The sequence below is a fragment of the Catharus ustulatus genome, chromosome 3, assembly GCF_009819885.2.
Source record: "Catharus ustulatus isolate bCatUst1 chromosome 3, bCatUst1.pri.v2, whole genome shotgun sequence".
Lineage (NCBI taxonomy): Eukaryota > Metazoa > Chordata > Aves > Passeriformes > Turdidae > Catharus > Catharus ustulatus.
The window spans coordinates 35,490,303-35,511,676 of NC_046223.1; the positions used below are offsets into that span (position 1 = coordinate 35,490,303).

The 21,374-nt window shown below is 38.0% G+C and overlaps 1 protein-coding gene across 1 annotated transcript in view; it reads right to left on the minus strand.

Annotated features, from left to right (window-relative positions):
- Positions 1-1,369: 1,369 nt before the first annotated feature.
- The window catches only part of MEMO1 (mediator of cell motility 1), a 28,407-nt gene continuing 8,402 nt past the window's right edge, over positions 1,370-21,374 (minus strand). Inside the window, exons 2-9 of the mRNA XM_033055391.2 lie at positions 17,624-17,705; positions 15,525-15,593; positions 12,400-12,512; positions 10,982-11,093; positions 9,925-10,067; positions 8,714-8,790; positions 3,335-3,439; positions 1,370-2,071 (exon numbers count right to left, since the gene is read on the minus strand). Coding sequence (XP_032911282.1) covers positions 1,940-2,071; positions 3,335-3,439; positions 8,714-8,790; positions 9,925-10,067; positions 10,982-11,093; positions 12,400-12,512; positions 15,525-15,593; positions 17,624-17,705 — 833 coding nt within the window. The 3' untranslated portion in view covers positions 1,370-1,939. The remainder of the gene's footprint in view (positions 2,072-3,334; positions 3,440-8,713; positions 8,791-9,924; positions 10,068-10,981; positions 11,094-12,399; positions 12,513-15,524; positions 15,594-17,623; positions 17,706-21,374) is intronic.

Consider the following 21,374-nt stretch of genomic DNA (forward strand, 5'->3'; position numbering starts at 1 on the left):
TAATTACTATGTTTACCTTAGGGAGAAAGTATATACTTAACTGTTTCAATCAACTGTATGTTTCACTAATGTTGTTAAGCATTTGGCACAAGACTGAAAGAATCCCAAGTCATAATTAACCTTGTATTCACCAAATATTTTTAAAAACAACTTCATGGTCAAACTACTTTGTTAATAAGGCACAGTCAGACAAGTATTTACAAAGACTGGCTACCAATTCAGTTTTACCTGCATAGCCTTCTTGCTGGTCTGTTAACAGTAATCTGGAAGTTGTTTTCCCTGTCTGCTGCTGAGACTTTCTAAGAACAAGGCAGAGCAGTAAGGCAAATAAAAGAACAGGCATGCACAGGAGTTTGGCATTTGGGATGGATTTTGAACATCTGCAAAGTAGTTCATTTTATAAATGGAGCATTCATCTACTATTATTAAAATGGTGGGTAGCTGTGATAAGGTAAATAGAAGTGGTGCAAGCATAGGGTATTTTAATAGGAATAAACAAGATGTCTGGTAAGCTTTCAGCCAAGACTTTGCATGAAGCAATTCCCACAACTTTCAGAGAATCTAAATTGAATTCTGAAATTCCCCTCTGCTACTTAGAAAAGCTGAATGCACCAGGAGGTTTCTTGATAGCAGGTGAAATATCAAGGAATGAATCTCCATTTAGATAATGAGCCAATACTGCATCCTACTTTGCATTTCTTATTAGAACAAAAGGAAGTCTTTGGGAATGACAACTGAAATCATTGTATCATTATTTTGGCTGCAAGAAAGTTCAAGAACTTTTAATATGGGATGTTTAAAAAACATGAAACAATTCTACCCAAGGTCAAAGAATAAAAAATAAAAATGGGGGAAAAAGAAAAGCCTTACCTTTCCCTTCTAAATAATCTTTGAGGAATAATTGCTTGAGATTAGGACTGTATGGCTTCTGTGGCCTATGAATGCCAGATAGATACTCTAAGAATGATAGTTTTCAAGCTACTGCTTGTTTTCAATTTTTAGTAACGTCAAACAAAAAAAGTCTATTTCACTTGAATAATCAAAATGAGCATAAAAATCATTAAAAGTGTATTGCTGATACAAATTTGTATCATATACTAAAAGATACTACTTCAGAGATTAATTGTGAAACAAAAAAGATTAGACTATACAAAAAGTTTTCCAAATCCTTTTGCACAGTTGAATTCATAGTGCAGGTTTAAGATAAAAAAAATCTGTAAATGATGTAGTCAACAAATGTTGAATACAAAATACATTCTAAAGTATTTTACAGAATGGTTGAATTATCAAGCATAAGAACCGAGGATAAAGAATGTTAATGACAAGCAGCCACATACAGAACACAAAGCAATAAGTTTAAATCAGACTATTTTGGTTTGTGTAGCCCTTTATTAGCAACTAAAATAGAAGATATCTGTTGTACATCACGGGTAGTAACTGACTATACTGGAGTTTTATTATATTCTAATACAGAATCATTTATAAATGCGTTGTTTTCCTTTTTTTTTCTCTTTTATTAAAAAGCTTCCACCCCCTTTTCCCCCCTTTTTCCGTTTACAACTTGCAAAACTATTCTGAAAGCTGAGTATATGTGCACAGGTCTGCAAAGAGTGCAAATTTAGGATATGGTAAATGCTTTACATGTTGTACTTTTAAGGACAGTCTACCACCATGCCTTCATAGCCATTATCTTTTCCAAAGAAAAAAAACAACTCCCACAAAAAGCTCTGATACCAGTCTTCCTTCCATTGTCCTAAACAAGAAAGCATTCTTAAATGAGTTGAAACTAAGGAAGGACTACACCTACTAGAAAAGAACAGAGTTCTATTAGTTTGAGGTTTCAGTATACCCAAAGACCAGGGACTGTATCTTTGTAAGGGCTAGGCTGGGACCCCGTATACAGAGTGTGTGCAGGTGCCATCCCTGAGCATTCAGCAGTTCAGTGGACCATAAGTGCTCCAGCTGCATAACTCACTGAGCTGTCTTGCCAGTTTCGACACTGGCTTGACTGAGCGTAATTCAAAAATGAAAAGCTCATATTCATTCCATTCTTCTGGAGCTCGTTGATAGCCTGAGGAGAGAAAAAGAGCTGCTTAAGAAAAGATATCAGAGAAATTACATTTCCTAGGTCTCGGAGGTCTTTGCACCATCTCTCATAAGCTCATTATATAAGCACCTCCCAGTAACTAGTGGACCTAGCCCATTTCTGTGCTGTTTCATTCACTGATCCTTCCCCCACTGCACAGTGCACATCCATGCAGTTCTCTAAAGTAACACTGAACCTTTCATGATATCTCCTTTAGAAACAATGCTTTCAGTTCTATGGTGAATTTATACAGAAACAGAGATGCAACAGAAAAAACCTAACACTATTAACACTTTCCAGATTCTTTGTATTCCATTAAAAAAAAAGAAGGCACAATTGGCCAAAGTGAATGAACAGAATTTAGCTCGGATTCACTGCAAAACTAATGATTACCTAAGGGCAAGAGTTGAGTATATTTGCAGAGTTGTCATAGTACTGAACTTTTCAATATGCATTCCTAACACTGATACTGTTCATAAAAAATTTTACAGACTCCACTCTAAAAAGGTTCCTCTCTGTGTTCTCCATTTAGACCACATTCCCAGTGAATTGTCTTCCCTTTAAAAAAAGTTAACATTTCCTGTTTCAGATTTGAATTACAGTAAAAATACAGCGAGAGTCACTTGAGCAGTATGACCAATCTGCAGCACTCCACCAGTGCTGTAAAGCAGCTGTGACCAAATTTAGACAACTAAGTTAAGCCAGGTTTATGTCTGAGTTGCATCACCAAAGCAGAACACAGTAACCAGAAAGTAATCTGAATTCTAATCGCTGTTAATTTATGAGTTAATGGTGCTCTAATACTTGCAGAGGCCATCACTCACCATATTTGCAAAACTCAAAAACACTGCCAGACATCACAAGGCACTCACAACAGCTAGTAACAGCAATATCCAGAAAATACACAAGTTCTAAGTACTGATTCAAAAGAGTTAAGTACATGCTTCTTCAGGGAGATGGATTTATTTGGGGCCAAGAGAAAGTGAATTATTGCATTTCACTGAAATTCAAAAGGATTGTGGTATCTAATCTCCCTTAGGGAACTGAAAGCCCTCAAACCTTTGAAAAGCTTACATTTGTCTATATGCAAGACACCAAAATCAGAGACCAAATTGAGAACACTTTAAAAAATTAACTAATTCAAGGCTTGATATTTCAGAACTAAGGAATACTGCGGCAATATCGTGTTTTACAAATACAAGCATTTTTCCAGAAGTTGCACTGTTCAACAAATCAAAGGTTACTTACATTTAATAGCACTCCAATAGGATGTCTTCCACATATTGTATTATGGTATTTCTTCAAGTAATTGCTAAAAGATACAGGATCTAGCTGCTCTATAATGCTCATTCCCTGAAAAAGAATTTATAGCAATAATTACATTACACATTCACAAGCAGCTGTTTATATATCATCTATTTGTTACAACAGAGCAGGAGGAGAAACCCTCTACTTCATAACAAGGATATTAAGGGAATCTCAGAGTGTGAGCTCTAGCTTGTAGTCATCTTGTTTCCATTCCTTGCCAAACTAGAAGTGCAGGAGCTCTTCCAAAGCTGCCAACAATCCACAGATCTGTGAAGTTATCTTTGCAAATACCAGCGAAGTTCATGTTAAAAAACCTCCTCCTGCAGTCTTGTTGATCCCCACCATACAAGACTGCCCTACTTCCGTAAGATTTGGTACAGCTATAACCAGACAAATTTACTAAAAGGGCAAAGCAGGAAGAAGTTGTGCCTCCATCTGCTCTCCCGGGTAACAAAGTTCAGGGCCAAGCACTTGTCTGGGACTTCTGGATGTCCAAAAATCCTACATAAAACCAGCACTATACACATGCAATTCACACACATAACAAGTATGATATTCCCTGGACATATCAGGCATGCAAGGTAGTTGATCTGGGCATGGTCTGGCCATCTGCTCAGAGCATAAAAGTCAGATCCAGAAAATCTCTAAAGCACTATCAAGTTGGTGCACAATGGAAATATAAGAACCAGGAGATGTTACTTCTGCTTTACATGAGACAGTCCCATGTATACATCCTTTCCTCCCTTGAGAGCGACACCCATATGTGGCAAACAAAACCTTCCATGTGTACAAACATTTGCACTCTTAAAAGCAAAAAGAATCATACAACTCCAGATACACCCTACTCTTACCCCATCCCATAAAGCAGATCAATCACCATGAAAGTAGTTTAAAAACAAGTCTAAATCAATTATTGTCTGTTTCATCACAGGTTCACTCTTTTGCCTGTATTAGACTTCATCTTCTTTTCCTTCCTCTGAAAATTATTAATTCCCTTCACAAGGGAAATGAGCTCCAGACACTCACTAACTCAATAAAATACATAGTTATGCTGCTTCTGTTAGTGAAACAATAAGTCCTTCCTTAGAGACTAGAAAAAACATACTTTGCACAGGAATAACTAGAGGTTATACCAGAAAGGGAGATAATTTATTCTGAGATGTCTGCATTTGTCCCAGCTCTTTCCCTACTTTTGGGTGATAGATAGATAAGCCACAATGCAGGAAGAAGGCAGTCTGAAGTCTCCACCTCAAGAATGAAGTCTCCAGAACATCTCTGCAAGGGTGTTGGTTGATCTGGCAGACATCTGCTAATTATTCAGGCTGGATCACAGTTTACAATGGAGGAGCAGAAGATTCCCAGGAGAGAAGGAAGAATTATGAAACAGCAGCAATAACAACTACCCTTGTGTAATTTTAAATAGAAACAGACGTAAGATGAATTCATAAAGAAATATGTTTTATGGAAAAACAAAACCTAGCTGAGCTGGTCAATTATTGGTAAGAGTTCAGTTCTTCTGGAGTCACAGAGAAGGTGTTTGGACCCCTCACCAGTAATTACAGCTGTTAATCACTTCAGATCTACAGTCTAAATGAGTGCCAAAAAATAATGGTAGCTATTCTCTAACTAGCAGTGATTACATAGATACCATTGTATTTCCAAAGCATATCTTTCAACCATCCATTTACTTGTAGATTGTACATGTCAATACACACCTAAAGAAAGCAGAACTAAACTTGACTACAAACTCAAGTGAAACTAAAGATGCATAAGGCACTTACTCAGATACTGAACAGTTCATGAGAATATATTTTATCTGTTTCGAAAACCTGCTCATGACCTTTTAAAAAAATGAAAATGGCTGCTCAATTGAGAGACTCGTTCTACAGTTGTAAGTGACTGGAACATACTGGGTAGAGGCATTTGAGCATTTGTTTCAAATGAATGGACATGGATTTATGAGAATGCCTAGTAAGCTTATTTCAATGCACAGTTCAGCACTGCAAAAACATTTACAACTATGCAGTTCATCCCAGAAAATGCTAACAGAGTTCCATACATCAGAGACTGGAGTAAATCTATAGGGAATTGGTACAAACAGATGTCCTATAAGCATTAGGTTGTACTGAATTTTTCAGTCTTTTAGATTTAAAAATTGTTGTGGCAGAGGAGCAAAGACCATCAAACTTGTTTCTCCATCTAAAATGGTGTTGAGGAACAAAGGAAATATTTTTGCCAGGTTGAGTTTTATAAAAAGCAGAGGTATGAACCTAATAACTTTCAGTATTCGAAACAACTCAGCCAGGCATGGCTTAGAACAGAGTTAAAACACATAACAAAACCCACCCACGATAAAACTGTAAGCACAGTTCCACAGTTTATCACATGGTCATTATGGCATCGTGTAGAAATTACACACCTCAGTTATCCAGATACAGGTAATGGCATCTACAATATCCTAGCACAGTGCACTTAATGATTAAAAAGTTACATTTTTAAATATCATCCCTTAATAGTATCTACAAACCTACCAAAGAACTTTAAAAATAATCACCCACACACATATCCCAAAACAAAAATGCCCTCCCAACAACCTATAGGCTCATTTTATATTATATGCCAATAATGCTTTGCCTGGTCACATTGAAGTTTTGCTATTAGTTATTTCAGCTGTTTCTTCACACTTAAAGTTATCTAAACTAATAGCACTCTAATGATAGTGGAAACAAATGTGGTCTTAGTACTATCCAGTCCAACTATTTTTGCATGTGTGAATCATGCAGACTATATGACAAATAAGCATCAGAAAAACTAGTGTCTGGGCAGAGAGAAGAAAACAGGGATCTGGGCATCAAGGCAGAGACTCAATCTTACATTATGCCCAGCCTAGGAAGCATTCCCAGGCTGGAGCACTGTGGAAGGTCCTGGCACACTGCAGCAGCACTGCAGCAGCCACCAGAACTCAGCAGGTCATTACAGGTACCTGAGAAGCCCTCCGTGCCGAACATTTTCCTGGACAACAAGTACTGGCTATTCCTGCACAGCACTCCTCAGTGCCTGCATTTTCCCCCATTAGCATTCAGGGTAACACAATCCTCCCATTGACTCAAGGCGTAAAGTATCCCACACCAAATATATGCTCATATAAAATGAGCAATGTGGCAGTGAAGATTGGAGTAGTCTGCATTTTCTGGCTAGTCAATCAAAAACAATCACTCTTCAGCAATGTCTTACAAAGTATTTCCCCCACTTCTGTGTTTCAGGTTATGATATACAAACTATTGCACATCAGTTTCTCAGTTATAACTCTTCATTTGAGGATTCTCCCCACGGCTCTTTCCTCCCTCTGCCATTACATCACAAAGTGTGCTGAGGTGACAGTGGTCAGAGTAACAATTACCATGGAGAAACTGATGTCTGCCCAGCAATATTTAGTACTCTGTATTTGTTTTATGCTGGAGTATAACGGCTCTAACTTCAATTCCTGAAGTATTCAGCAGTTTTTATGCACTAGGTGAGAAAATGCATCTATATGTAAGGTCCAGTACAAATAAGGAAAAGGTCATCATGCTCCCACAAAGCCATTTCTAGGGAAAATTGCTTTCATCTTGCCCCAGAATACCTTCCTGCTTACAAAGTGCTCAGCTGACTGCTTTCCCAGTTAGGACCAATAAAATTAAGCCAGTTTTAGTACAGCTTTGTCTCTATCTTAATGCTATTTTGTCTGTGTAGAGGCCTGCTGGTTACAACAGTACAAGTTTGTTTAGCACGTCAAACCACATGAAAAAATCCAATACTTTTCTAAGGAAACAAGAAGTAGCCAATTGGGACATAAAATCGAACAAATTTCCAAAAACTGGAAAAATGTGACAGGGACATCTTTGTGATATTGCTAACAAGATATCTCTGAAAATCACCCAAAGCAAAACCTCCTCCATATAGCATCTGAATATGGAGTCATGTGTTCAGATATGGCATGATATAAACAAGCAGAAAATAACCACAGTATGTTGCTACACAGTATGTTTAGTTTTCCACTTAAACTAAAGCTTGAAAAAGAATTTTATAGTTATTAAACAGTAGACATGATTTTCCATGTTACAAAAAAATGTCACTTCCATTTAGCTGAACAACTACCAAAAGGAAGAGTTGGTGCAACAATATATTCCCTAAAAGTAATTAAATGCCAAAGTCCAGTCTTTCTTCAAGCTTTCACCACAGAAGTTAACAAGGGGAAACTAATATTTGCTAATGCACTATAATCTGCTCTCCTGCAAAAACACTCAACGCTGCTGATTGTGGGATTCTGTAGAAAAACACTTTTCTTGATAGAGAAACCTCTCAACTGACTACAAGAATTATTAAAAATATTTACCATTATTATTTCTATTCCAGTGATGAATAGTAGAAAAAACAAAGAGCTTAATATGCATACACAAAGCAAAAAGGTCTAGAGATCTCTCCAGTAGATAGGATTTATTCCTTCAAGACAAGGAAAAAATTAACATGCTTAAGAACTGCTCTCTTCTAATAGATTCTACAGAAGTCACGTAAATTACGCAAACAGTTGTAAAACTAATTTTAAGATTACATATCTCCAGAATAATTACTTCTATTCTGTGCCTTTAGTGTTGAACATTAAGTTGTTAGGGGTTTTTCATCTTAAAAAGAACTCCTTGGCTCCTGTGATTGCAAAAAAAATGCAACATAACTGGCACTGGACCTTTATGTATTTAGCATTCCTTTCAGCCTTTGGCCAAACCCAAAATTAAGTATAGTCTACTGCTTTACCCCATCACCTACTACAGAGTAAGGGGGAGGGGCAAGGTACTCCCAAGGAAACACTGGTTTTCATTTTCCTGACCAGTGCAATGTCCTACAGCCTTTCCTCCTCCAAATGGATGGTGCTGAAACATTTGCATAATCACAACGCTGTTTCTATATGCAGGGATCACAGCTACCAAGCTGGAACTACTGTAATTCTCCATACATAATTTTTATTCATTTTCAAAAACATAAGAGGGTATGTGGACAGAAATCACATTACATTAGGGCATTTTAGGTAGGTGAACATGCACTTATTCTCATTAATTATGTTTACTAGTTTATACCTGCAATATAATCGTGTGCAGTCAGTAAAATGGAGTATACTAGCTAAAACCAACAGCTAAATTCTTATTGTTGTAAACAAATGAAAATTATACATTCAATAAAATAGTTGATCTATAATATCTTGTTAGAGAAACTTCTCAAGTGTTCAAAGAAATGGAATGTACAGGAGAAATTTGTTAGTTAGTTCCACCAAATCTGAAAACTTACCATTTTATCTAGGTGCTCAATGGATCTATAAATTTCTCCTTGGGATTCATCATAGTAACTGTAACGGAACCTCTGACCTTGAAACAAAAATCATGTATAAAATAAAAAAGGGAAAAATTGTAGCTAAACCACTCCCTAATACTTACTAAATATTTGAAAGTATAATACTTATAAAGTAGCAATCTTCATTTATTTCATACTTTTTAGCTCCATTGAGGAAATTTTAGGGCAATCATGAAGTAGCAGCCCAGAAGTAAAAAAAATACCTGATGGGTGGCTATATTCCTGTAGAGAAACCTACTATGTAGAACTGACACTGAAGTATCACTCACTAATTGCCTCTTATTGCCTTAGAATCTAATTCTGTAAATTAAGAAGTAAAGCAATATTTCACTTCCCTATCCCTCTTGACAAAGTCAACCATGGAGTCAGGCTACTTCTGCCTGCATGATACCCACAGTAAACGAAGGTTAAAAGAAAAAATTAATGATAATTCAATGAGCAGTTCTAGATGGGTCATTAGCCACATCAGGACCAGGTCATTCCTATACACACTTCCACATACTCCTCAATTCAAAGATGAGTGAAACATGCACTTAATTAAGTTGACCAAAGATGACAATGGAAAAAAAGGAAGGTCTGTTGCGTCATATCTTTCTGAAGCAGTCTCTTTTCCAGCTAATATCACACTTCAAAGAAAAATAAAATGGTAAAGCAGGACAGAAGTCAAGGCTTCTGGAGTCTTTATAGCTCTGCCACCAAGATGAACTGGGGTAGCACTGGTGAATTGGCATAAATAATCCAACCGCTATCTTACCCAGCAATAAAACACACAAAACTTATTTCTGCCAGAGGAATGTAGCTGTGCTCAGCAAATTTTTAGCTAATTAGCTCTGCAAGTTGTTTTGAGGTGCTTAAAAGAAGAGTAATAAGAGCAAGCATCTTCAATTATTTCATTGCAACAGTAAAGAGATGTATATAAAGCCTCATACCTTCACCATTTATTTCCTCCACTACACTGAAAGCATATTACCAGATTAATATTTTTTAGCTATTATTACAGATTTTAAAGACTTCTTAACTTCATGACGGCATTTAAGTTGCAAAAATAAATTTACCAGAAGTTAAAATGTTAATGTTTAATAAAATACATTATTTGAAAACAGTTACAAAATATTCAATATACTCTTATAATGAGATATGAAACTTACCCCAATGGCAAAAGTCAGAAGAAACCACAAAGAGATTACTAGGATCAGCTAGGTATTTACTGAAGAGTTTTCCAAATTCCTGCTCTTTTGACTCACTCAGTGCTCCGACCAACACAGGAATAATAGTAAACTCATCCTTATGGCTTATAAGCAAAAGAAAAAAGGTTGTAATTCAAGTAACATCTGAAGATTTTTCAGGGCTTGCTAACTGAAACTGCAGAATGTTTTAAAAGGTTGCTATTGATTTGAGGATAGTAATTTGGTAAGGTTATACTAGGATGTTGTTTTAGAACCTCAAAGTACTTCAACTTCAGAAAACACACACCCCCAAAACCAGTATTTCTCTTTGCTGCAAAGTAAAAATATCAAGCAAACAAAAAGAAAAGACATAGTGAAATCAGCAATGAAAAAAGAATTAAATTTTCCCTGTATAGATGCTGCATGTTGGGTAATTCTCCAAAGTATATGAAACGTATATGAAAATGCTCAACACAGTACCAAGGTATATACTGATACTCTAGGGAAAATTCAAAACACAATAGAAATTTAAAAAAAAGGGATGGGGCACATGTCAAAGAAGAAACCCCAACGCAGATGGACAATTTTTACTTAAAGTAAGCACCTGAAACAGCAGCTACAAACACATCCCTGATTTCAAAATTATTATTAAGGCTCCAAACAAACTTAAAATCCCCCACAAAACTATTTGAACTTCTTTCAGAGATACCTTGAAAAGTGGGGAAAAAGACCAGCTATTTAAAAAAATTCAGGAAAGCACATCTAATATTAACTCTATTAAGTCAGCCTGTTTATAAGAGGTGTTACAACTTCATCATTTAGATGTTCTGCTCAGAGTTGCAATCACAGCAACTTATCCTAGTCTCTGATCCTCTCCTTACCAAAATTTTTATTGGAGGACAGGGGAGTAAGAGCATTATATACACCATAAGGTCTTCTATGCCATAAAATGTATTATTATTTCCTACAGCACTTCACATCAGCTTAAACATTTAATGCACATAATGTTCATCCTTGTAGAAGTAATTAGCCCTAGTACCTTTCCATGGCTTTAGCAGTATAAGGCAAATGCATTTCAATACTGTGTTCGTCTTCATCTGTCTGTAAGGACATGCGCTCAAACATTCCAGTCTTCCACAACTCTCCATAAACTGAAATGAAATCAAGATCAGTTTTTACTACTTTTCTTGGTTTATTTTTGAAAACTACTTCAAGTGCAAAAAGCAAGCTACATTGTACCTTTATCAGAACATACCCACTATAAAAAATTACTTGCCTCCAAGAGCTATCATCATAAACCATTTGTCTCTAAGTCAATTCAGAACTAAAATTATGTTCAAGTCATTAAAATATAAACATAATTGATTCAGTTCAGAAATTGTGTCAAATCAGTGACCTCATTACTATATTGAAAAAGATTTTCAGTTATGATACAAAATTTAATTACACAAATAAAACACATTTGAAAATATACATGCATTTGTCCAGTCAGTGAATTTTAATTTTCATAAACTGCCCATTATGTTTCAAAAAATAAAAATTCATCAGATGAGCTATTGCTTGACTCGTTAGTATGTAATTGAATTTATTATTGACTGAATCATTAAATTTAGAAACAGCCACAACTGATTAAGTAATCCACATTTGTAAATTATCTTTTCTACTCTCAAGCATACTTGGGAGTATACAGAGTTATCTCCACATTTTGATAATTCTCCACTGGATGAAGGATTTGATGTAGGGCTGTGCCTCCTTCTTGACTCCATAAAGGAGTTCTACAGAAAGGAAAACATTTCTTACCCAGGGAAATTTCTGCAGGCACTACATAGAAAGCATGAATTAGCTTGCTTAATCACGATTACAATGAAACACAACACATCTGTGCAACTAGCCTTTCTGATAAAGATACTATATCACTTAGGTATACCTCAAAACACATAAAAGCCAAAATATCAAATTAATCTTCATTGCACTTAGTTCAAAAGGCTGGCATTTTGTGGACTAACAGTTTAAGTTTGCAAGTTAAAGAGTAACATGCATTCCAAATAAAAGTAATATTTGGTTTCTCTGTTATTCCTTGATCAGAAATCAAATTCAAACCAACTAAAGAACCTTTCTTTCCAGCCAGAACACTTCACATGAGAATGGAGATGTTTAGCGAGTTATTATTTGATGTAACACATTTTTAGTTTAAAACCCCTGAAGCACATGCTCAAAATTGATAAGCAAAAATTTAGAATTCTTTTCAGAAGGAAGAGAGATGCTATGGTTAGAGTGTGACCATGTCTGAAACAAGCTGGATCACTCACAAATTAGTTTTGGTTGCACTAGAACCAGACTTGCACTTGTATGCCACTTACAGCAAGGAAGTGCCCAACAAGAAGAACGTCCTCAGCACTGCAGTAGCACTCTCAATACTCAAGCCTCAGTGAAGTCCAAGCTTTATAATGCACTTACTCTTTTGGTCAATTCGAAGATCATACAGAGGTGTTCTGTAAATGTCCACACTGGAAAGTGCACATCGGGAGAGGGGCACGTGATGGGAAGGCCCAAGAATGAAAATTTTTCGGCTACAACAATTAACACACAAGGCCAAATTTAGACAACTACAATTGTACAGCAACTCAGCTTAGAGTAACAAGTTTAATAAAAGCATGCAAAGTAATACTTTATCATGTCTACAATAGTTTTACTTTGTTGTCCGTAAGACCCCAGACGAATCCATGGCCCAATGTGGTTTGGTATCTCAGGAATTATCATGAGAACCATTCAATATTGCTCTAGCCTTAAATCTCTTAAGCAGGTTATATATCAGAGGGCACTCATCAGTTAGAAATTTGTCTGACTTCACTCATTTGGAGGCTGAATGATGCATTACAGCCACTTAGATTTTTGAATTCTCTCCTTGAATCAACAGAACCTTCAGCTACTCACCACCTTCAATACATACAGGATCAAATAACAATTAGGGTTTATCATCTACTCAGAGTTTTTCACTTATTTACAGTAGTTTCACGAATACAAGCCGCACGGATTATAAGCCGCACTTCCGGTGCCTCGACAATGTTGCTGTCTTTGTCAATAGATAAGCCGCACCCCGAATATTAGCCGCACTTTCGTTCGTCGCGAGAATCCGTGCGCAGCTTTCACAAATTGGCCAATTAGTAACAGGATCGCGGCATAGTGGGCTTTACTGGCTCGGGGCGGGGCCAGGAAGGCTCGGCCCGCTCATGGTTGCTGACGGGGCCGGCCGGGTGGTGCTGCAGCCGCCGCCGGGCTCACTGGCCCCCCTCTCCCGTCAGCACCGCCTCGCCGCTGCGTTTATGTACTCGCCCTGCCGGCGGGCCAGCCACTGCCGCCGCTGGCGGGCATGCCGGCCGCCTCGCCGCTGCGCTGTTTACATACTCGCCCTGCCGGCGGGCCAGCCACTGCCGCCGCCGCCGGGCTCGCTGGCCCCCCTCTCCCGTCAGCACCGCCCCGCTGCCGCGTTCCCTAGCCCTGCCGGCGGGCTGCCACCGCCCGGCTCGCCGGCCGCGCCGCGTTCCCTAGCCCTGCCGGCGGGCTGCCGCCGCCGCCACCCGGCTCGCCGGCCGCGCCGCGTTCCCTAGCCCTGCCAGCGGGCTGCCGCCGCCGGGCTCGCCGGCCGCCCCCTCCCGTCTGCACCGCCGCCGCGTTTCCTCGCCCTGGCCGGCACTGCAGGCCCCCGCACCGCCGGGCTCCCCCACGCTGCTGGCCCCGATTCTGCTGGGCTTCCCCCGCTGCCAGGCAGCCCCACCCGCCGGCCTTCCTGCTTCTGCCATGCTCCCCTGCACTGCTAGCCCCAGTTCTCCCGGGCTCCCCCGCCCTACTGACCCGGCTCTGCCGCCCCCCTGCCTCGCCCTGCTGGCTCAGGCTCAGCCGCCCGCCCCCCGCACTGCTGGCCCCGCCTCTGCCAGGCTTTCCCACCTCTGCCGGGGCCGGCCGGGCTCCAGCTTGGCTTGGGGCTGCCGCGGGCTCTCACTTCCGTGTTGGCAGCTTTTAGAATTTTGTTAATGTATTAGCCGCCCCGGAATATTAGCCGCACTTCCGGGTTTCCACCAAAATTTTGGTCAAATTGGTGCGGCTTGTATTCGTGAAATTACTGTACTTGATTAGCCTTACTCAGTTTTCACTAAATTAAAATCCTTCTCAAATGCTGGGTTTATGTTATGTGGTTTTTTTTGCTGTTGCATCAACAACAGAGACTTGGACCTGCACATTCATAGCTTTAGCTGATACTGCAACCTTTACATGTCATCATGACATCTTTATTTCATCAAGTCCTCAGTTCCTGGCTCTTGATTAGATGTTAAGGGTCTCCTGCCACAAGACTAACAAGAAAAAAGAAAAAAAAAATAGGCAATTCAGCTTTTCAGATTCAGGATTATATCATATTGTTTCTGGCACTGAATTAAAGGGGTGGGAGACATGTATAGTTCTGAGGGGTGGTTTTTTTTAATCCCTTACACAGGGAATGCTATATAACAAGGTATACTAAAACACAAACTTCCTGCAAAGCTAATAAAAACAAATACCCAAATATGCCATAGTTTAGCTCAAAGATTAATTCTAAACATCCCATGCACTAAAAAGGAAATGATCCAGCAAGTTCAACCAATTCCTTATCAGGGAACCTAGGGAATGCAGCTTGTTCTGGAAACTTTGGAGAAACTAGCTATCTGTCATACCATTTTCACATCATTTGCAATAGTTTAGAAAGAACTAAAACCATTGCCTTTGAAGAGTATTACAGTGCATTATCTTATGAACAACTGGCAAGCCTAGCCAGTTTTTATTTGGCATTGCAAAATAAATACTTTCAGTAAATACTGGAGACCTTTTATATTTTTGTCACTAAAAAAAAAACAAGTTGCAGTCAGCAGAACATAAGAATTATATTCCTTTACCCAAAAATAACTGGATTCATATTTTCAGAAGCAGGCACAGGCTACAACAAGAATGTTGGGGTTTTTTTAAATTTTTCTTTTTTTAAACTTGTTAGAAACAAAAGTCCATTTAAAATTATTGGAACAACTAACTTTCATTGACTTAATATATTATATAAACACAGTGGTCACTTCCTCCATACCAGAAGCGAATCCTGACAGTATTCAGCCCATAATCCTGCACTAAAAAACCAATGTAGAATCATGGTGAAGTAGAATCATTTAGAATAATGTCAGATCATGTAGAATCATTCTAACAGACTTAATAAAACAAACAAAACCTCCCAACAATAATAAAAACCCAAAACAAACAAACAAACAAAAACCCAACAAAACCAGCTTGGGCTTCTATAAAAGCAGTGCAACAATCTTTAATCCCTCCCTTGTAAAAAAGTTAGTTACTAATTATTTTAACAATATTCCTTTTTCTTCCCCTTTTATAATATCCTATTTGAACATTTATGATGTTAAAACAGAAGTGACGCAAAGGAGGCTAAAAAGAATACAAAACTAAAATGTAAGTACTTCAAGATGTAAGAATGTTACAAGAACATTCTACTTATGAAAGAATTGTAACTTCAAGGTCTTATGCTTTATAAAGAAAGATGTAATACTCACGTGATATTGGGGTCCACTTGTTTGTAAGCGTGGGCTGCACAAGATCCACAATAGGTATAGCCTGCATGGCTGCAAACCAAAGTGCACAAAATGATAAGATTTAAATATTGCTTAACACCTTAAATATGTTGATGTTCAGTGTTAATCTTGTAGGATTTATTTTTTTTTGTCCCCAGTGAACTAGGAATTGTAAGAGTGATCCAAAACTCCTGGAAGAGCCAGAAAGCACTGGTGCAGTGTTGATCACACAACATATTTGTTGAAGAACTGGCAGTGATCATTTACAGACCAGTTAAAAACTATCAGTGACCACTGAATGGTCAGGAAACCCCCAGACCAGAGGGCCTTCCCTTATCTGTAAGGGATGTATGCAGACTGCACAACTGCTGTCATCAGAAGCTCATGATAATGCTAACAGTGCAGCCAGGGAACAAGAGAGTGGCAAACTCCTGGAGAAAGCTCTTCTGACCACACTTCAGTAACTGAATATAACGGCAGTAGAGAGGTCTTGGCAAAGAGAGAACTACATGTCACAGCAGATAAAGGGAGAATAAAAATCTTCTGTCATTGAAGAATAACTTAGTGACAGAATGGAAAAGAGTGGAAGGCAGCATGCCAGCTCTTACTGCAGGTGATGGGTTACATGCTTCACCATTTCCTATCAGTCTGGTCTGGTCCTTTCTCCACCTCTGTTCCTATGTGTGGTGCAAAACGATTTATAGCTATTTTGACTAGTTGCTTCAAATATTGCCTTCAAATCTGAAGTCCCATTCTCTTCAAGACCATTAAAAGAGGAGAAAATTCACTTTACACTGCTAAAAACATTCATTTCAGAGAACATTTGTTCCTAGAGTCCCAGGTCAAGTGGCAGAAAATGGCTCCTGGTCACTCAGCAGTATGCCCACACCACAGCTTTACACAATGACACTGAGAATGATGCATGCTGCAAGCCCTGAGGTATACAGAATGTTTGAAGATACAAGTTCCCATTGAAAGCACTGAAGGATTTTATATGTATTTATATGTATGTATGCTCAGATACCTCTATATTCATCCATAGACTGATGCCTGGAGCAAGTTGCCTTCAATATGACCCCTGGGATTTTACTTCAACATCACTTACCCCACTCATTCCAAAGAGCTCAGAAAGGTATTAACATACATATTAGGGGAGAAACAGGAGACTGAGACCTCACAAATGAGCAAGGTATGTTATTAGACAATGTCAAATGCTGAAGTGTTCCCTCTGCTACAGACTTCTTCCAACTTCCACAAAAATATTAGATACGTTCCACTTCACAGGTGGCAAAAAAAGGGCACAGTTAACAAAAAAAATGTGGCGAGATCACAGGAAGACCCCCAGTAATTCTGGAAAAAGAACCAAACTACATAATCTGAAGCTGAAAGGTCTCTGTCCTGACAATCCTGCAAGAAAGACTAAGGTAGATTTGGGACAATTTCTTCTGCACACTCAATATCATCATGCAATCCTTCAAACATTATGACAATGCTATGCTAGCACAGGAAAAACATCATAGTTAAAGTGCTTTTTCTAGTGTTTCCTTCCAACTCATAATTACTTGGAATGACCAACATATTTTGTCATTACATGTCTCACAGGAAATTGAATTCTCCCTAAATAGTTCAGATGATCCCTATTTCAGCTGTGGACAAATAGCTCAAACTAAACCAAACTAAAATAACAAAAGTAAACCATTTTGGATAGTTGACTAGTGTTTAATTACTTCTTGCTTTTAAGCTTTGCTTAATTCTATTTAGCGGGTGTGAGGGATGCAGGAGTTTTGCTTATTTTGTTTTGAGTTTTTTTTTTCTGTTATAGGAGGGGTTTTGTTGTTTTACTCATTAGCATAACTCTTACCCATTTTACTGGATCACAAACAATATGTGTGCAGTCCATCTGCAAAAGCTAATCATACATCCAAAGATGCACAGATTTCTGCCATTCTATGTTATATCCCAAATAATTATTTAGAAACGACATAGCACTCCTTTTAGCTAAATACCAGCTTCTACCAGTTTCCACAATCATTCAGAAAAACAAAAACACATTTAACCAATCAAGCATTAGATATACTTACGGTGCAATAATGGCTCTTGCAGGTCTTTTCGTGGACTGCACTTGAGAAAGCCAACCTTCTAGCTGTGCATTCAGCTGGGGTCCTGTGAAGAGACACGGAAATACTGAAGCCATAAAAGAACCTAATGCATCTCAAAAACTTATAAATAAAGCTTGAAAGTCCAGCAGATTTAAAAGTAATCTTAAACATTAAAAGCTGGGTTTCAATTTAAAAACAAGCCAACAGAAGAAATCATCCCCCCAAAACACCCAATGCAACAACAAAAAGAAACTCCAACCCTGTAACGTTGAAGGTTACAGTAGGAAAGTTTCAACCTCCTGGTCTGGGAAGTTCATTTACTGCACATCCAAACACACACTTATGGATTGTTTCTTGCTCTGTGAGGACTCATGAACACATCACTTCACCATTTGAAAGAATAGCTGCTAATTTCAAAAGAATCGCTAACAGATGATTGTTTCCTCTCATAACCATATTTGCAGAATTCAGAAATAAAGAGTTATGATCTTTATCAAGAGCCCAATATGAGAAGATCACATATGGTAATAAAGGATTTATTAAGCAAGAGTAAAAGCTTAATACAAAACACTGTAACCTGGGAAATCTGTAAATTCACAGGAAAAAGCTAAAAGTGAGAAGGCATTATGCTTATCCTAACGTCTTAACAACTTTTGATCAATCAACATATACTACAAGTACATAATCACTTCATTGACATTAACTTCAATAACTGGCCAATCCAAAATCTAAATTTTTTAAAAATTAAGTTCTGTACCTCAGCAAATATTCTTAATTCAATCACTGGACAGATGATTAAAAAAGCCTTCTAGAAATACAACATTAAAAAAACCAAAACCCAACAAGCCACATTTTGATTATTTCCCATCACAAGAAAACTTTCTGATGTTAAGCTATCCTTCAGGAAGCAAGTTTGGTAAATACAGTACAACATTCTTGCATATTAAAGAACACTAAACAAGCTTTCAAGTACAACTCATTCAGCTGATACTGTTACAAGTAACATACCATTAACAAAGAAAATACATGCACTTTTTTAGGTGATACTATGCTTTTGACAGAACTCTATGCCAGTAGAGTTTATCTGTAAAGCATGGTGCAGCACACTGCTTTTCTTCCTTCATGCACACTGCAGATCTTTTTATCTTCACCATGCAGGTGCTGAACTACCAACTGCCAGTGTAAGTCAAAACCTAATTAGGTATCTGAAGCCATTTCACAGATAAGTTCCAAACAGCCCTGGCAAGGGCTGACAGCTCTCCAAAAGGCTGACAACCACAGAGAATGAGAGAAAAGACGTCAACTCTTGCAGAATCCAATCAGTCCCTGATCAGGGACAGTCAAAAAGCTTTCTCTAGAAAAAGCAGGGGTGAAGGGTAGAGGTGTTGAAGCCATTAGTTTTTATACAAAACTTAAATCCATGTGTTTCTTGAAAAAGGACAGCTTCTGAAGTTGTGAAGAGCCCTACCTTCTTACACGAAGGAAGTGACCAAGTGCAAGCCTTCTATTACACCTTGAAAGCCTTAGTTACAACTCTAAAAAGGTGAGTGACAGATTAGCTGCCATCACTCATGTAATAAAGTGATTGTGTGAAATTATGAAATTGTTATAAAAATTCCACCACATACCAATTTTGTTGTGCTGCTCCTGTTGCTTGGGGAAATTACAAACAGCTGACGTGCAATAGAAATAAGCATCATGACATCTTAGAAAATGGAGGCTATTGAGGAAGCTAAGTAAAAATAAATAGGTCTCTATTTCCACCCTCTATCTAAGATAATAAACAAAACAGTACTCTTTTACAGTATTACTACTTTTATTTGTTACATATTCGAGTGAAGAAACAAATCACCTATAATTATTTTTCCTAATTCCTACAAAATAAATAGAAAGATAAAATATTCTCTGAATAAATCTCTTTAGGAGGACACTTTTTCCCAACACTGACTACCCAGACTTAAACATTACTGTGCCCACCTGAATGATTCTCCTCAAGGAAGAGGATCCATAGGCAGCACAACTGCAAAACCAATTTGCTAAACCAAGGGGAACTCGTCCCCTGCAAGGCACTGTGCTTAGCCCTCCTCCATCCCTTCTTTAACAAGGATTTTTCACTAAGGATGTGGTTAAGGCAATTTGGCAGGTAACCTGCTGAACAGTTTAAAAACAAATGTCAGAACATCTGGTAATATCCTAAAATTTCATGATTGGACGAATCTGACTAGAACTTCCAATCTTACAGTGCAGTAGTGGAGTAAGATGACCAGGTTTGCTTACTCTGCTATTACAGATACACACTCTAACAAAGTAACATTTTCTTCCTAGAAGCAGTAAAATAACAGACAAGTATGACCCAAGGGATACAGCTTCTGTCAGTGTTTACTTAAGGACCAAGCAACACACACGTTTTCAGATTTTTTCCTTTTAATTGCAAGTATAAGGTGCCTGTTTAAATAATTAATTTTGACCTAATGTAAACTTTCATTTCAAGTTATACTTATCTGCATTATTTTAATAAAATATGCAATCAAATTTCTCTCTTCAGAGGACTAACACAGAACAGAGAGTACAACATATCCATGACCTTTTAGCTAAAGAAAAAAAAAAAACCCCAAGCAGTAGCAACACAAATTGAGAAAAGTATAGCCTACCTGCAGCTTCCTATGCTTACAAATACTTTAAGGGGGATACTCTATACCAAATTAGTACCAACTTTTTCTTGAACTGTTCAGAAAAGTTGTTCTCCCAATTTCTTAGACATGAGGATGCTTAAGGTTAAAGTCAAAATATTTGAATTGGTTATACAAAACATAAATAAACCCACACTATCACAGTAGCTATACTCTGCCATATGGAATTGTATTATAGTAGATGAGTAACTTTTTCATTTAAAAGTAAGTTTTGCTCATATTTAAATGAAGCTTAACTGGAAAAACTGTCATCAAGACAACCCAGTGAACACACATCGCCCTTAGCTGACCAGCATGGACAGTGAGCAGCACTGCCACCCATGTAGTCTCTTGCTGTTGTGATGGGAAATAAAATAGATTCTGGCTCCTTGAGCCTCAGGTGGAAAGCTCATCTTGATAAAGCTGGCAGGCAGGATGAGAGCAACAGGAGTTTTAAAGCTAACCCAGACAAAAGGGCAGAAAACCTTATGGATGTAATTTCTGGATGCAACAATCAATATACCTCAGCATTAATACTGTAAGATTAGACCTTTCATTGATCAAAAGAAGATTAAACAGCAAAATACGAGCTACACTGAAATATGTAACATTAGAATCTACATTTCAAACCTATGAAGTCAGGTATAAACATAGGTGTGTAATGAAAGATTTCTGACATTATCTGTGGATATTTCACATCCTGTTTAGTTTTGAAAACCAGTAGAAGTTATGCCAAGGTTTAAAATATTTGCAAGCACAGACCAAGTCTCCACGAGGCAAATTTATGGAAACAACTACAGACAGCATTTATTCAATTATCATCCCTAAAAGGACAACTTGTTTTAACAATCAACATTATCCCATCACAAAGCTCTAGAGTAAGTAAGAAAGAATCCTTCCACATGACTTGCATGCCATTGTCACCCAGGGAATAATAACACAAAGACATCTGGTAGTGAGTCAGCTAAGTTCATCACCCCAATTTACAGCTGTCATGGCCCAGACTTTGTAGGTTAAGCCAAACCAGCACATTCTTTCCACAGCCAACCTCACCTTGTCGGTGA